Source organism: Phyllostomus hastatus, unplaced genomic scaffold (assembly GCF_019186645.2).
Source record: "Phyllostomus hastatus isolate PE091 unplaced genomic scaffold, TTU_PhHast_1.1 phas_scaffold_345, whole genome shotgun sequence".
Classification (NCBI taxonomy): domain Eukaryota; kingdom Metazoa; phylum Chordata; class Mammalia; order Chiroptera; family Phyllostomidae; genus Phyllostomus; species Phyllostomus hastatus.
In genome coordinates this window covers 24,839,554-24,855,015 of record NW_025334024.1, presented here as the reverse complement: position 1 = coordinate 24,855,015, position 15,462 = coordinate 24,839,554, and the positions used below count along the sequence as shown (strand labels likewise).

Genomic DNA, 15,462 nt, shown 5'->3' with positions numbered 1-15,462 from the left:
CTGGAGTTCTCATTGGTAAATCAGCTATGGGTTCCGCCTTCTTTCTCCGTAATACTTCCTATTGGATGGCTCTGGGAAAGAGCGCATTCTGGGAATTGTAGTCTCCACTGGAAAAGAGCTGCTGGATCAGCGTGGCGTGGGTCTGTAGCTGTAGAGATGAACGGGAAACGGCCGGCTGAGCCCACCCCGGGCGGGACGGGGAAAAAGAGAAAGAAGGAGGTGATGGTGGAGTTTTCGGGTGCTGTCACGGAGGAAATCTTGAAAAAGCAGGTGGCTGAGGCCTGGAGCCGCAGGACGCCGTTCAGTCACGGTAACCTGCTGCTGCGAAGAGAGGGCCGCCGCGCGATGTCTGGGCACCTCTGAGAGTCCTGGTGCTCGAGCCGAGCCCGGGGCAGTGAGAACACAAGGATAGAGGCTCTTGGAGGGAGCGTGGCTTTGGCCACCTCCGGTTCTCCTGCCGGGCTTCCTGCCCGCTTTCATTCCAAGTTTGGTTTGGATTTAGAACCGCGAGAATAGGAAGGAATGTAGGCCAGAGAGTTTAGGGGAGTAGAGGGCGTCAACTTCATAGCTGACTTCTGCATTCAAGGATAATTGAGTTCGAATTCTTTCCCCTGGTCCTTTTCAGGGGGTTTAACTTTTTAGTTTCTTCAGTTCCTTCCTATGTAAAAAGGGATAGCTAATAGCATTTACCTGGGAAAGGTGCTGAATGTGATTAATGAAGTAATGCACTCATGTATGCATCAATAAATCGTTCTCTGAGGAGGTACCAGTAAACACTTGGACTCATACTTGGGTGGCTTAAGTGACATTTTCCTCTAAAGATAACATTTGGTTACGCCATGATAGTGTAGCCAGAATATTAGAGCTAGTGAGTATCCGTCCCCTGAGCGGACCTGATTTTTTACGCGCCTGTAGTTCAACTCCATGACCTATGGAAGTAAATGTGTGTTGCCCAAAGAAGGAAACTGTAATGACCGATTCCAAGCTCAGCCTCACATGTCACCTTACAGGACACGATGACCCCTCCCTGTACCACACATTCCCTTCTCAAGTTTGCCGTGATTTTCGTTTCAGCGAAGTGCTTTGAAGAGGTGAGCCCTGGCCTCTGGATGCACCTAGAAAGTGATAGCCCCAGCCGTAGGCAGCTGCCTGGGTTGCCTTGTCCCTAAGCAAGTGTTCCACTGCTAGGAGAAGAGCAGCTGTAGCTGGTTGGCATGCTGGGCCTGGTTCGTGCCAACTCTGATGGGAACTATACCAGGATGCCAGCATAGTTGGAAACAAAAAAGAAAGCAATAGCTCAGTGTTTAAAGTGCGAGCTGTTTACACTCAGGAGCTTCTCAGTTTCCTCCTCTGTCGGTAGGAGGGAGTGCTAATGTCAGCCTTAGAGTTGGGGAGAAGATCGAATGAGATAATGCACATGAGCAGATAATTGTGACTGGCACTTGGTGGGTGCCGGCAGTGGTCGCCGGAGGGGTGCACAATCTAACCCACCAGAGGCAGTAGGTAAAATGTGGAAAGAGAAGTCAAGGAATTCAAAGGAGTTATGCTGAACTGATTTGTTGTTGTTTTTTTTTTAAGAAAAAATGAAGTATGTGTGTAGGAACAGCCTGAAACAGTAACTTAGGAAAGAAAAAGGGTTGAAGGAAAATTGCCAGCCAGTGTTGCAGTTCTTATTTTTAATTTGCTACTCGCATTTTAAGTTTGGGGGGAAATAATTTAAGACTCTAAAGGACCTTCAATTCAACATGTAAACATGAAATTGACACCCCCCCCAAGAGCAGGAACCATAGCTTACTGATAACATACATACTCATCTTAAGGCCTAGTATTTTAAACACAGTATCTTTAAAAAGGGGATACTGAGTGGGTAAAGAAAAAAGGGAATAGCTTATCATTCTTCTCCCAAATCTTAGACTTTAGGTGCTAGGTTCCTGACAATCCATGGCCATGGCCTTTTGTATTCCCTGTGCTGTGCTACTCGGGGGTCAAAAAAGCCGTGTTTTCTTTCCCACAGAAGCCATTGTCATGCACATGGACCCCTTTCTTCACTGCGTGATCCCAAACTTCATCCCAAGCCCAAACTTCTTGGAAGGTCTGCAGAAGGAACTTTTGAACTTGGACTTCCATGAGAAGTACAATGATTTGTATAAGTTCCAGCAGGTATTTATGCCCCTCTCCATTCTTTCTCCCGCTTCAGACATGTGTTATTTGTATGGTCATTCAGTACCCTTAGACTTGAGGTTTTAGATGGGGTTTGCCTTGGAGGGTCCTTGCCTCCGTGTTATTAAGAGCAATCATTCATTTAGCATAAGCTTACCAAGTGTTAACTGTGTTAGGTGCCATAATGATTGTATGGGAGTCTTTGCCAGTTCTTTCCCTGTAAGACTTTAAGACTTAAAATAATAGAGGTGATAGTGACAGTGACAGTGACGGTCAGGAAATAGGGTAGGCCAGTACATGAGCACATTATAAACAGAGGGGTGAAGTGCATTTGGGGGTCGTATACTGAAGAGAGTCATACATTGGAAGGTAGTAACCATTCCAGTGTTCGAGTTCGTGGCTTTGTCTAGGTGGCTTGACGCATTGCAATAAGCTGTCCATTCAGTATGCCCTGTGTTGCACACCCGCAAATGGATAAAATGATAACCTTGTTACATGAATTTTATCTCCATGTGAAAAAGTGTAAGTGGGATCATTGTTATTCCTTTGCTCAAAAACTCCGACGGTTCTGGGTATTTTTAAGTCAAGCCTGAAGTACTTAGCACGGCTCTGAGGCCCCCGCTGCCTCTTGGGCCTCATCTCCTGCTGCTCCCCCGCTCACTCTCAGCTCTGACCACACAGTCTCCTTGCGAGTTCCCGAACCGGCCAGGCCCGCCCCACCCTCAGGGCGTCGAATCCTCTTTGCCCGTCCTTTGTCACCCTCCGCACCCCCATTCAAGCCTTCGCTTCACTTCGGTGAAGTCCAGCCTGGCCAACTTATTTCTAAGGGCAAACCCTTCCTCACTCGCAGCGTTTCCAGCCCCTCTGGTCCTGCCGTGTTTTTCCTATGCATTTATCACCTTCATTTATTCTAATCAACTTTTTGTGTTTCTGGTCTGTCTCCCTCAACAAGAGCGTAAGCTCCGCTGTAGTAACTGCTCACATGTTTGTGGAATGAATGAGGTCCAGGGAAGCTGAGGAACTTGCCCGAGTCACAGAGCTGCCCAGAGGGCCGTGCTGCAACCCAGGCGCTTGGGCTCCAGGCTTCGGGCTTCTTAACCGCAGCACCAGATGCCCGGGGCACTCACTTCAGTACTCTCCAGCGTGTGTCTCACATGTGACGGAAATCCTTTTTTCTCTTTTCATGGCCAAGTCTGATGATCTGAAGAAGAGAAGAGAGCCTCACATCTGTGCTTTAAGGTAAAGAAGTAACCATATTTGTTGGGTGCCTAATATGTGCCAAGCTTACTAGTAAATGCGTTAAATGTTGTTATACAACCTCTGTTCGTGTGATTATCCCGTGTTGTGGAGGAGGAGACAGACTCTGAGAAAAAAATTAAGTAACTTCTTCAAGGCCACGCAGGTAACAATTGAGGGAGCTCAGATGCGAACGCAAGTCTGTCGGATGCCCGGGCCCAGATTATCAGTGATAAAATGTTCAGCGCTGTTAGTAAGCACGGACACAAACCAACACCAAGTATGCTTCTTCACCTGTTAGGTTGGCAAATGTGAAAAACAGCAACTCCAGGGCCGACAGAAGTGTAGATAACTTTATATGCTGCTGCAGTCCTTCTTAGAGGATGATGTCGAAAGATATATCAAAACCCTAAAAATTAGGCTTAGCTTTTTGTAGTGGAATGCCACTTACAAGAATTTATCCTAAGAAAATAATGCAGGATGTGCTCTGAGAATATTAGTCCTAAGCTATGCAAGTTGAAAATAAGGAACGCTCTTAGGAGCGGATCTCTTGAACAAGCCACAACCTCCAGGGAAAAAATAGTTGTGGCGTAGACCCACATGTAGCCCAACCTGTGGCCTGACAAGTTATCTTGTTTGCATTTCTAGGAAAGTTCTGTTCGAAGATTTCCGGGCGTGGCTTTCTGACGTTTCCAAGATTGACCTGGAGTCCACCATCGACATGTCCTGTGCTAAATACGAATTCTCAGGTGAGGGGGACAAAGCCCTGGTGTCTGTAAGATGCAAAGGCTTTAACTGAACAATACTAGAAAGATGGTGTCAGCGCATCAAAATCCCAGACTGTGTCCCTGTATAACATCGGGTCTTTTTTTTTTTTTTAATCATTGTTCAAGTATAGTTTTCTATCTTTTACTCCCATTCCAGCCCACCCACCCATCCTCCCCACTTCCCTCCCATCACCACCACGCCCCTAGTTGTTGTCCATGTGTCCTTTAAATTTGTCCCTGTAAACCCTTCCCATTCTCCCCTGAAATTCCCTCTTCTCTCCCCTCTGGTCACTGTCAGCCTTGTCCTCTATTTCAGTGTCTTTGCTTATATTTTGCTTGCTTCTTTGTTTTGTTGTTTAGGTTCCTGTTAAAGGTGAGATCATATGGTATTTGTCTTTCACCACCTGGCTTGTTTCGCTTAGCATAATGCTTTCCAGCTCCATCCAAGCTGTTGCAAAGGGTAGGAGCTCCTTCTTTCTTTCTGCTGCATAGAATTCCATTGTGTAAATGTACCATAGTTTTTTGATCCATTCATTTACTGATGGGCATCTAGGTTGCTTCCAGCACTTGGCTATTGTAAATTGTGCTGCTATGAACATTAGGGTGCACAGGTTCTTTTGTATTGGACATCGGGGTCTTAATAAGGAAGATCCGACCAGCTTGTGTGCAGTAATGCCCATTGCATTGGAAGGTATAAGGCAGTACTTCTCTGTGGGAATATGATGAAAGCTGTTGTCCGTGTTCTCAGAATAATGCTGATAATGCATGTACACTCCAACTTGACATATAATATCAGAAAATCTGGAGGTGATACATAAACTCCCAGACTTCTCAGGGAACGAATGTCTTCCTCACCGTCAATTGTTTCTTTTTTTATTTTGAAGGTGATAAGTGAATACACTCTCCAGGGAAAAAATTCAGACAACATAGAAATGTACAGTGCAGTCCCTGATCGTCCCCTTCTCTTGCTCCTCGCCCCTCCCCTTTCTCTTCAGGGGTCCCCGTTGTCACCAGCTTGGGGGCGCCCCCCCAGCTCCCCTTCTGAGCACATACATGTCCTTCTGATAACCTGTTGGGTAGTTGGTCTGGAAGGGAAAGTGTTGTGTTTTGTTTTGATTTGGGTTTAACTCCCATCCGGGAAGTTTGCCTTAGTGACAACTTTTTGAGAATAACTTAGTGATACACATGAAGAGTCATATCCTAAGCCCTTTTTTAACTTTAGTTTTTTCTTTTTAATTTGAAGTAATTCCAGACTTACAGAGAGGTGGCACGTGTAGCACAAATCGGTTTTTTTTCCATTGTACTTGAAAGGAGGCCACGGTTGCAGTGCTCCATGACCCTGCTAGTTCAGTAGTTCGTACAAGGACATTCTCCTCCATCACAGCAATAAACCATCAAAATCAGAAAATTAAGATTGATACGTTGTTCCCTCCTAATCCACGGGCTCCATTTGGTTCCATTCTTTGGTCGTTTGCATCTGCTGCAAAGCCAAGGGCGCGGCCCAGGACGGCACGTTGTCGTTGCACGCACGTCATCACGCCCCCTCGTCTCCCTCGGTCTGGAGCCATTCCCCCAGCTCCCCTTGACCTGCATGATCTCGGGGCTGCGGAAGGCCTGCAGAGGAGTGGCTCTGTAGAACTTGCCTCAGTGTGGGCTCGTCTGGTGCCTCCTCGTGGCGAGAGTCGAGCCGTGTGGTTTTGGCAGGAACGCTGCAGAACTCGGCGTTGTGTTTCCGCGTCCCATCGGGCAGCACACGGTTCCCGTGTGTTACTGGCTTTTTCACCTCATGAAGGCAGTGGCCGGAGTCTCAGCATTTCTAGCCCCTCTGGTCCTGCCAGGTTTCTCCTGTGCATGTATCACCTTTGTTTATGCTGATGATAGAATAGCTGTAAACTTACCCTTTGCTGCCTGTCAGTTAACTGTTTTGTGGGGAGACACTGAGATGATGCATATTTCCCATTCCTCATCAGACTTTTGTTCATCTCGTTTAGCATCCACTGATATTTCTTGCTGAATTATTACCATGCAGGTTGCCAAATGGTGATTTCTGCAGTCAAATCATTTCTTCTCCACTTATTCTGCTGTAAAGACAACCCTTTCCTCTCCCCATTCATTTATTTATTTACTCATTTATGTCAGTGTGGGTTTATGGGTTAGTGTTTATGGAATGGGGGGTTATCAGGTACAGCCATTTTATTGATGCTTGTATTGTCCCTGATTTGATCAGGGGGGACCCCTTAAACTGACTTCTGTGTCCTTTAGTTGTGCCCTCATAATTTATGTGTATCTTACTTTCTGACAAAACAAGACTGTTCAGGTTTATCGTGCATTTTCTGTGCTCTAGACTTAGAGTTGGCTGTTGTTGCAAAGAACCCTGGTTCCTCTGAGTGAAGAATGATATTTAAAATCAAAGTCTCTGGGACTCGAGGCGTTTTTGCTATTAGGTGTCACTGCTCCAAGACCCTTTCCGTGGAAGGAGGGTAGCACACGTACATGTGCACACACATGCATTTCCGTGTGTGTGTACTTCTGCATCTGTATTTGTATCTAAGTGTCTAGTGAATGTCCATGCACTTACATGTGTGTGTGGGAAACTGGGTTCACATGGATTCCTCCAGTTCCAGTTCGGCACCATGGGGTTCACTCTAAGTTCACCTTTTCCACATTTGCAATTCCCTTCTTTCACAGTGAGAGGCCTGGGTTCCATTAGCTTCACTGTACTCAGTTATCAAAACCGTCCCTCCGTATGTGAGCAATCTCAGTTCACCGTGGCCTCCCTCCCCCCCGCCCCCCGCACGTCTCCTTCCTTGCCCAGCCCCACCTCATGGGTGTTCGAAGTTTAATTCAAGAAATGAATGGGAACAGGTACAAAAAAGATTTTTGTGCAACGATGTCCATTAAAACATCCTTTTCTTAATAGACAAGAAATGGACACAGCATAGGGGATTGATTAGAGGGAGAGGGAGGTGATTTATAATCCGTACGGTAGAATAATTCTGCGGCCGATAAAAGCGACGAGAGGAATGTGTATCAGTGTGGAAAGACGTTTGCCATGTAATGGCAGTTTAAAAAGCAGGCCACCAAACAACCGCTGGAGGACACCATTTTTTTTTTCAAAAGCAAATACATGTGTGTAGAACAAGCACTGGAAGAAAGATGTAAAAATGTTGTTAGCGAGCATCCCTGGGTCTAATAATCACACAGGTGCTCCTCCTCAGTGTCTGTAGAGTTGGCAGTGTCATAGCCGGAGGAGCTGACCTGACAGGTGGATGGCACAGAGCCCAGCCCCTGCAGCTCCTTGCCCACGCAGGCGCGTGAGGCTGTGCCTTAACCTTGCAGATGCCCTGCTCTGCCATGACGACGAGCTGGAGGGGCGCCGGATCGCCTTCATCCTTTACCTGGTCCCCCCCTGGGACGGGAGCTTGGGCGGCACCCTGGACTTGTACAACGTCGATGGTAAGGCACCCGCCTGCTCTCCGACTGCCACAGCTGCTTCCCAGCCCGCAGGCACAGTGTCAGCACTCCTCCGGGGGGACAGGGGCTGCCGACTGCGGTGGCTGCGGCAGGCGGGCCTGATGTCCGCCCTGACAGCCGGCAGTCTGGGCTGCACTGGAGGTCATGGTCACTCCCGGGGGTAAGGTAGAGTTGACCTAAGTGAGGAGTAGTCAGACCTGGCTTCCGAACTCGGGCCATGGAAGGGTGGTGGTGTGCACACGAGCATGTACAGCTGCCCGTGGCTGTGAATCTGCCAGGACCAGCCTGTTTGAGAGGAAGTCGGGGTCTTTGTTGTAATGACTGACCCCAGAGGTTGACTCGCAGAAACTTTCCACCCTCGTCCAATAATAGATGGGTGGTTACCAGAGAACAGGCGTCACCTGGCAGAACTAGCAAGTCTGAGCGAAACAGCTGGCCGGGGTGGCATTTGGGGATCTTTGGGGTTCGGAAGGGCACATCTGGGTGCCCTTAGAAATCTGAGGGGTGGCATGGGGTGGCCTGGAGGTGGTGAGGATAACGAAGTCATGTGTATGGACGTGCTCTCTCCTGGCGCAGAACACTTCCAGCCGAAGCAGATCGTCAAGTCTCTCGTCCCTGCGTGGAACACACTGGTGTTCTTTGAAGTGTCTCCAGTGTCCTTCCACCAGGTAAAGGCTCTGAGCCGCCGCACGCAGCGCACTGAGGATCAGGCCTGCAGCCGCCCACTGTCTCACTGTGACAGCTTCCCCTGGGACAGACCCCGGCCTGGTGGTTCCCCCCCTGCCGTGGGGGATCGTGGAGCTTGGGCGCCTTGGCTGGCCGTCTTCCTCTTCGTTCTTGGCACTGACGCTCCGCTGCTCTTGTCCTTGCAGGTGTCTGAAGTCCTGTCCGAGGACAAGTCGCGTTTGTCTATAAGTGGCTGGTTTCACGGCCCCTCGCTGACCAGGCCTCCTACCTACTTTGAACCTCCCGTCCCCCGGAGCCCTCACGTCCCGAAAGACGTAAGGATCAGTTCCCGCCGCTGGGCCCTGGTCTCGGCCCTGTGACCTAGCGTGTGTTTCTGTGGCTCCGGAAGTGGCTCTCCCTGATAAGGAAGCCAGACGCGGAGCTTGCCCTTCCCCTTTCCGTAGATAAACTGTGGACAGGGCCCTCCTCAGGGAGTCTCCCAGCACTGTGTTTGACACGGAGACAGTTATAAACGGAGGATTTGCATATAGTGTGTTACTGCTGTGAGATGATGTAAGAACAAAAGCAGTAGGAGTGATTAACTCTCCTTTTGCATCTGCTGCTTCTTCGTAAGCATGAAATTCTGTATGAGTGGATCAACCCCACCTACCTGGACATGGATCACCAGATTCAAATTCAAGAAGAGTTTGAGGAACAGTCTGAGATTCTCCTGAAGGATTTCCTTAAGGTGGGTCCACACCTCCTGTCTGGGGTGCCCTGTTTGGCACGCAGTCTCGCTCCTGGGGCGGGTGAAGAGGCATCACCGAGGGGAGTTTTGTTTCTGGTTAGAATGTTTACATCACCCGCCACTTCAAATAAAATACAGAAGTGATGTTAACAGCTAACAGTGGTATCAGTTGCGCGCTTACTAGGTTGAGCCCCTGGGGTATTCCCCGGGTCTCTAGAATCTTAATGGTACACACACACACACAGAAGCTTGTATACTGAGAGGGAGTTGTGCGTCGTTCCCTGCCTATTCACTGGATGCCTCCGGTGCACTAGTGACAGACAGATGGCTAACTGATCAGCACCTGTTGATGAGTGTTCGGTGGTGATGAGGCAGCACTTTACGGTGGGGGGAGTCAGCCCAGGAGTCAGAGACTTTACTTTCATGTCCTGGCTCTGTGACTTCACTGGCCTGACCAATGGCTCAGTCCGCCCGCGCTTGCGCCCTGCCCTGTCCACCTCGGAATGTGCTGAGAGCCGAACGTATCCCTGCACGCTGGGGCGCTGCTTCGCGCCTGACCCCGAGTCCCACGGAACCACGGTCCCAAAGCTGTTCCTTCGTGAAGAAAAGGTTGACAGGCAATACATTCTCTCTCTCTCTCTCTCTCTCTCTGTCTCTGTCGTCTCTCAGAATTTTATGGCTGACATTAGTGTATTAAGGAATTTCAGAAGTATTGCAGGAAGTTGTTTAACCCTGTTTAATCCAGCTTGACCAAACCGTGCTCTGCGACCCTCTTCCCCTCGCAGCTGACAGGCCCACTGTTTCCAGAACGCTCCTCGGGCAGCTGCAGTAAGCATGCACGCAGCAGGCCTCCTGGGGAGGCTGTTTCAGCAGGTTCATCAGCTTCTTGGACTGAACCCGACGTTTCAGGTTCGCAGTGTTGACGGAATGGAGGGACCGAGAGCCAAGGCCTGGAGAGTTCGTGCTGCTGCACGGGTGCTCGCCGTGACGGCTGCGACTGTTTGCAGTTTGCTTCCCCCTCACATCTTGTGAATTAAGGAGTCTGGGTTACGATCCTCGTTAATAAATGAAGGAATTTTCAAGGTTAAGCGACTGGACACAAGACAAACAGCTGCTTAAGGAAATGGCCCAGACTGACACTTGGGTCCCTTGGCTACAGCGTGCTGACGATTTCTCCCGTCTTTGCCCTGGCTCCACCGCGCAGGACTGGGAGATGCTGTGTGAGACGGGGAGCGCCCGCTGACCCCTGCAGGAATCCGCCCAAGACTCCGCGGAGCTGCTGCACCTGTGAGACTAGTGCGGGGGGGCCCGGGAGATTTGCTGACTGCTTTTTCCATCTGCTCGTTTTGCAGCCTGAGAAATTTGCAGAGGTCTGCGAGGCTTTGGAGAAAGGAGGTGTGAAGTGGAGCAGCCGCGGTCCCCCTAACAAAAGGTAGAGCCCACCATCCAAGACATTCGCTCCTGCATTTGGCACTTGCCCGTGTGTCTGCAAGGCTTGCCTCCAGTAATGGAACACAGGCCCTCGCAGCGTCTGGTTCCCAGGGACACCCAGTAGCAGGCCCGGCCAGGACCTCACCATTGGGACAACATAGGCTTTAGTGAGCTGTGCCAGGCACCAGGGAGAGAGGCACCACGCTGACAGCGGGCTTGCCTCCGTGAGTAATGTCACGTCCGCGGCGCTCATGGGAGCTGCCATTGCTGCTTTCCAGGTTTTACGAGAAAGCCGAGGAGAGCACACTCCCCGGCGTCCTGAGGGACTGCATGACATTGTTCCGCTCCGAGGCACTGTTCTTGCTGCTGTCCAACTTCACGGGCCTCCGGCTTCACTTCCTGGCCCCTTCCGAAGAAGGAGGGATGGAGGACACAGCAGAGGGAGAAGCGGCCTCTGCTGCAGACAGCACGGACGAAGGGACCAGCTGTAGCCCCTCCGAGCCACAGGATAGTTGGGCGGCCGTCTGCAGCGGCAGCAGCCGGCGGAGCAGTGAGCGGACAGACCCAGAGCCAGAGGAGAGCGAAGCCGAGAAAGGTGAGCTGCAGTTATGGCTTGTCCTGGTTCTCCGTTACACACTCACCACTCAGTCACTTGCTCCATGAGTACCTCTCAAGCACCTACCGTCTGCTAGGTCCTGTTTCAGGAGCTGGAGAATGAAACAGGCGAGGCCCTTGCTGTCCTCGACCTTGCGCACTGAAAGGAGAGGACAGATTAAATGCATACACCAACAATTGGAAAACATCACATAATGACAGTGCTACGCAGATCATTTGCACAGGGTCTTGAGCGGAGGAATGGCTGGCCGTGTGGCCTCTTAGGTGGATGGGTGTCTGGAAAAGCTGTCAGCTAAGCTCGGATCTGAGTGACAGGAAGGATCTGCGGGAAGAGCATTCCAGGCGGGGGGAACAGCGGGTGCGTTCTATCAGTGCGGAGAGTGGAGAGAGATGTGGCTGGCTTTGCCTACAGTTACTCTGAGGCACAAGACCATTGAGGAGAGCACAGTTTACTTCTACTATGGACCAATAACAGGCTAAGAAGAATACGCTGGAATTTGGACAGATAGGGAGAAGGAAATTATTAAAAACAGAGGAAAGAAAAATGAAAGAAATTTAAGAGGTAACGCTTCTGTGGAAATTTTGGCCCCATTAACTGAGCAGCTGCAAATTCAGTGTAAGTGTTACAGCACGTACAAAACAAATCTAGAAGTCCGTTCCCTGCTTCCACTCTGATTTCTTGAGAAGGACCCTGTGCATCAGAAGAGCAAAGAGAAGGAAGGGAAGCCCCGTGGAAATAAGGCCGGCGGTGTGAGGTAGACACCCACCACAGACAACGCGACTTCCGCTCCGTAGCCTCCCACCCAGCTGGCCTGTCGCTTTGGTCACCAAGATATTTAGAAAAACCAAAGTATTTCTCCACTTCTCTTCCTTTTCGGTTTCATTTTTATGGGAATCTGCAACTTGGAAGAAAATTTATGCGAGCAGCCAAAAGATGCTTTATTCTGTGGTTGAGCATCGACTGTATGCGAGGCTGTGGCCCTCGCGAGTGGGGAATACAGGAGTGGATGAGAGAAGCCACTGTTTGCAAAGTTTCCGATCTTAAAGGAAAGCTCTGAAGTCGCCGAGGCAGCTTTAGCAGTGTTAATGTTCGCATAGCTGTGGCATGTGGGTAGGGTACCCAGGCCTGACAATTTGAAGTTTTTGCTTTTTGAAATATATATATATATACAAACAACATCGGTTTCAGAGTGTTTTGAAAACCAGTAATTGTCGTTCCCTGGCAAAGTAGCAGCGCTATCAAGGTTATTTTAATATTTTCCTGATCTCCTGTTATTTTTCCCTAGAACCACGTATTCCCACGTGCCAGGGGGAACTGAGGCGCTGGAAGACTGGCCACTACACTTTAATCCACGACAATGGCAAGACCGAGTTTGCCCTGGACTTAATTCTCTACTGCGGCTGCGAAGGTAGGGGAGGGGGCGGGAAGCAGCTGATTGTTTCCTCCAGGGGGCGGTCTCTCCTGCGTGCCACTCTAGACTGAGCGAGCCCAGACGTCCTGGCCAGGTCGGGGTCTCTCACCTCAGGGGCTCCGTGTGGGCGGGATCCTAGGGGTCTCCCGACCCAGCATGGGATTCCTGGGTGTTCCTAGGGCATGGGAGAAGGCCCGGACTGTAATTCCCCTCCAGGGCCTCCCCCAACCGTAATCTATAGCTTTTGTGTAATTGCCCTTAAACTTTCCATTTAATTCTTAGTTCTCAGTTTCTATTTAACATGGATTGAGTGGTCATTTCAGGCTCATAAGTCATGGAGCTGGCTACACTGAACTCCCACAGTCTCCTTCCCCACCTCCCATTCACGCAGCAAGGGGTCGGGCTTTCAGCAGATGACTATGATTAACACTGGCCCTTCCCGCCCTCTGAACGCTGCCTGTTTTCCCCTCGTCAGGCTGGGAGCCCGAATACGGCGGCTTTACCTCCTACATCGCCAAAGGTGAAGACGAAGAGGTAAGTTGCTTCTGATATCAGACTGTCTTTTTAGTTTTGAGGACGCTTCCTTTCTTCAAAAAACCAGTTTTTATGGCCTTTGACCTGTGTCTCTAACTGATAAATCCACATTGGTCTACCCGGCAGTGTTCTGATTGATTTCTAGTAGAAAGTACTCAGCCTGGAATAGAGAAGCTAAAGGATGATCATTAAGCATTTAGTTAGTCTACCCTGAGAGATTCCAAATAAATGAAGAGTCACATGGTACACTCCCATTAACCTTCAGCGTGATGAGAAACAGACGCGTTAGGTAACACCTGTCTGGGCTTGCGCCGGCGTGGGGTTTGCTGGGAGAGGCCGTGGCAGCCGCAGCGCCGGCTCTTGCAGTGGAGGCTCCACGGAAGCCTTCTTCTGCTCAGTGACGACGAATCACTGAAGCAAAGAGTTGAGGATAAGTTCTGTGTTCTATGTGCCCTTGGGTTTGCCTGTTTCAGCTGCTAACGGTGAATCCAGAAAACAACTCTTTGGCGTTGGTCTACAGAGACAGAGAGACTCTTAAATTTGTCAAGCACATCAACCACCGGAGCCTGGAACAAAAGAAAACCTTCCCCAACAGAACAGGTTTCTGGGACTTCGCGTTCGTCTATTACGAATGACGGGGCCGGGCCCAGCTGGGAGAGAGAGACGCTGCGTCAGCACCGTCAGCACCGGGGAGTCTGGGAGAGCCAGGCTCGGAGCCCAGGGGAGCTGCAGGGGGCCTGGCCGACGCCGTCCCTGGAACTGCTCGGGGTTGTCCTTTCGTAGGGCCCCCAGAGCTTGTCCTCAGTCTGGACCTTGAGCTTGGAGGTGTATGTGCACTTCTCTCTTGACTGCAAAAGTGTCCCTTTTTCTTTAACATTCAGTTTTCTTCCTTTTGCATATGGACTTCTTCAGTGATTTCAAAATGTGGGTTTTTTGTAAAATATACATGACATAAATTTACCATTTTAACCATTTATAGTATGAGGTTCTGTGGCAGTGAGCACACTCACATTATTATTGTGCAGCCTTCCCCACCACCGTCTCCAGAACTTTCCATCCGCACAGACTGCAGCTCTGTGCCCATCCCCCTCTGCCGGCCCCCAGCAACCACCATTCATTCTCCTTTCTGTCTCCGAATCTACTTGTATTCCTCATGTAAGTGGACTAATGCAATATTTGTCCTTTTGTGACTGGCCTATTTCACTTAGCATAAAACCTTCAACATTCGTCCACGATTCCAGTGATTTTTCTTTGAATACACTCATACATGATTGCAGACCCTGCCCTTCCTGATGACACAGGTCTAGAGAACTGCAGAACTTACGTGTCCACTGCCTGTGGCTTTGTTGCGCTCTGACTTGCCCAGGACATGCACCAGCTCTTTCCCGGTGTTTGCGTTTAAACGACGGAAATGAGGTTCGCTTTCTTCTAGGTTAATGGTTTCATCCATTTTTTCTTAATCCTCACCTAAGGGTATGTTTATTGATTTTAGAGAGAAAGGAAGAAAGAGAGAAACATTGATTGCCTCCCATACACACGCCTACTGGGGATCAAGCTTGCAGCCTAGGCCTGTACCCTCACTGGGAATTGAACCCACAACCTGTAGGTGTATGAGACGGCACTCCAATCACCTGAGCCACCAAGCCCGGGCTCATCAATTACTTGATTTCACACCCCAGTCAGTAGAAATTGTTTTAACTTATGTGCCCATTATATGAATATTTATCTACACATTTTACACATGTACTAACATTCAGTATTGTTATAAAACAAACACTGATTTTTTAAGGGATAATCTAAAAAGAAGTACCTAAAACTAGTTCTGTTACCTTCCTACGTTCACAGTAACGGATGATTTCCAAGGGTACGATTTTGGAGACCACAATTTTTAAACCAAAGTGTAGTGACAGGTGAGATTACAGCCACTCTGTTAACTAATGATTTACATTTCAAAGCTTGCCTTTTAAGTTCCTGCAGCTGCAACAGCCATCCCTAAATTATTCCAATTCACTTACTTCCTGATGTGTTTTCCCGAGTGGGAGGGACTGGGGTTGAGGGTCTCCTTAGGCCCCGTGGGGCAGAACCCCAGGAATGCCCAAGGGAAAGCGCCAGGCGGGTGAGACCGTGGTGTATGCCAAGCTCGGGAGCAGCTTGCATTCCCGCCCTAGGTAACGTCTAAGAGTTACGTCTAACGTAATGTCTAACGTCCACCCGACTTTGCCAGTTCTGGAGCGCTGAGTTGGAGTCTCGGCACACTTCCCAAGGGTTAACGTGTTCGTGCGTTTCTGTGTAATCTCAGTGTGTCCATGGTCCGCCCACACAGCAGAGTGCCCCGCACATGACAAGAAGGAGCTCGCTGCCGAGGGGGGCGAACCCCCGAGAGCCAGACCCCGCTGTTGCTGGGAGTCCCATCGCCTGC

At 49.7% G+C, this 15,462-nt stretch overlaps 1 protein-coding gene across 3 annotated transcripts; it reads left to right on the top strand.

Moving 5' to 3' along the window:
• The first annotated feature begins 109 nt into the window (after positions 1 to 109).
• On the top strand, positions 110 to 14,278 carry OGFOD1 (2-oxoglutarate and iron dependent oxygenase domain containing 1). Of its 3 annotated transcripts, XM_045819159.1 has the most exons (14): positions 174 to 310; positions 1,011 to 1,091; positions 2,015 to 2,160; positions 3,353 to 3,399; positions 4,045 to 4,145; positions 7,503 to 7,619; positions 8,214 to 8,305; positions 8,510 to 8,638; positions 8,938 to 9,051; positions 10,404 to 10,483; positions 10,761 to 11,077; positions 12,384 to 12,506; positions 12,985 to 13,043; positions 13,517 to 14,278. In XM_045819159.1, exons 3-14 carry the CDS (start codon positions 2,026 to 2,028, stop codon positions 13,676 to 13,678), a joined length of 1,476 nt encoding a protein of 491 aa, XP_045675115.1. In that variant the 5' UTR covers positions 174 to 310; positions 1,011 to 1,091; positions 2,015 to 2,025; the 3' UTR covers positions 13,679 to 14,278. The 3 variants fall into 3 exon arrangements, with proteins under 3 accessions (XP_045675116.1, XP_045675114.1, XP_045675115.1); XM_045819160.1 differs by lacking the exon at positions 1,011 to 1,091 and having other exon boundaries at positions 110 to 219; XM_045819158.1 differs by lacking the exon at positions 1,011 to 1,091 and having other exon boundaries at positions 116 to 310.
• Positions 14,279 to 15,462: the final 1,184 nt, after the last annotated feature.

What these genes read in the sequence shown, in the direction of transcription:
- OGFOD1 (XM_045819158.1), top strand. Translation starts at nt 157, where the DNA reads ATGAACGGGAAACGGCCGGCTGAGCCCACCCCGGGCGGGACGGGGAAA. An exon ending in GGACTTGTACAACGTCGATG is followed by an intron (nt 7,620 to 8,213) that starts GTAAGGCACCCG and finishes CTCCTGGCGCAG; the next exon opens with AACACTTCCAGCCGAAGCAG. An exon ending in CCAAAGGTGAAGACGAAGAG is followed by an intron (nt 13,044 to 13,516) that starts GTAAGTTGCTTC and finishes TGCCTGTTTCAG; the next exon opens with CTGCTAACGGTGAATCCAGA.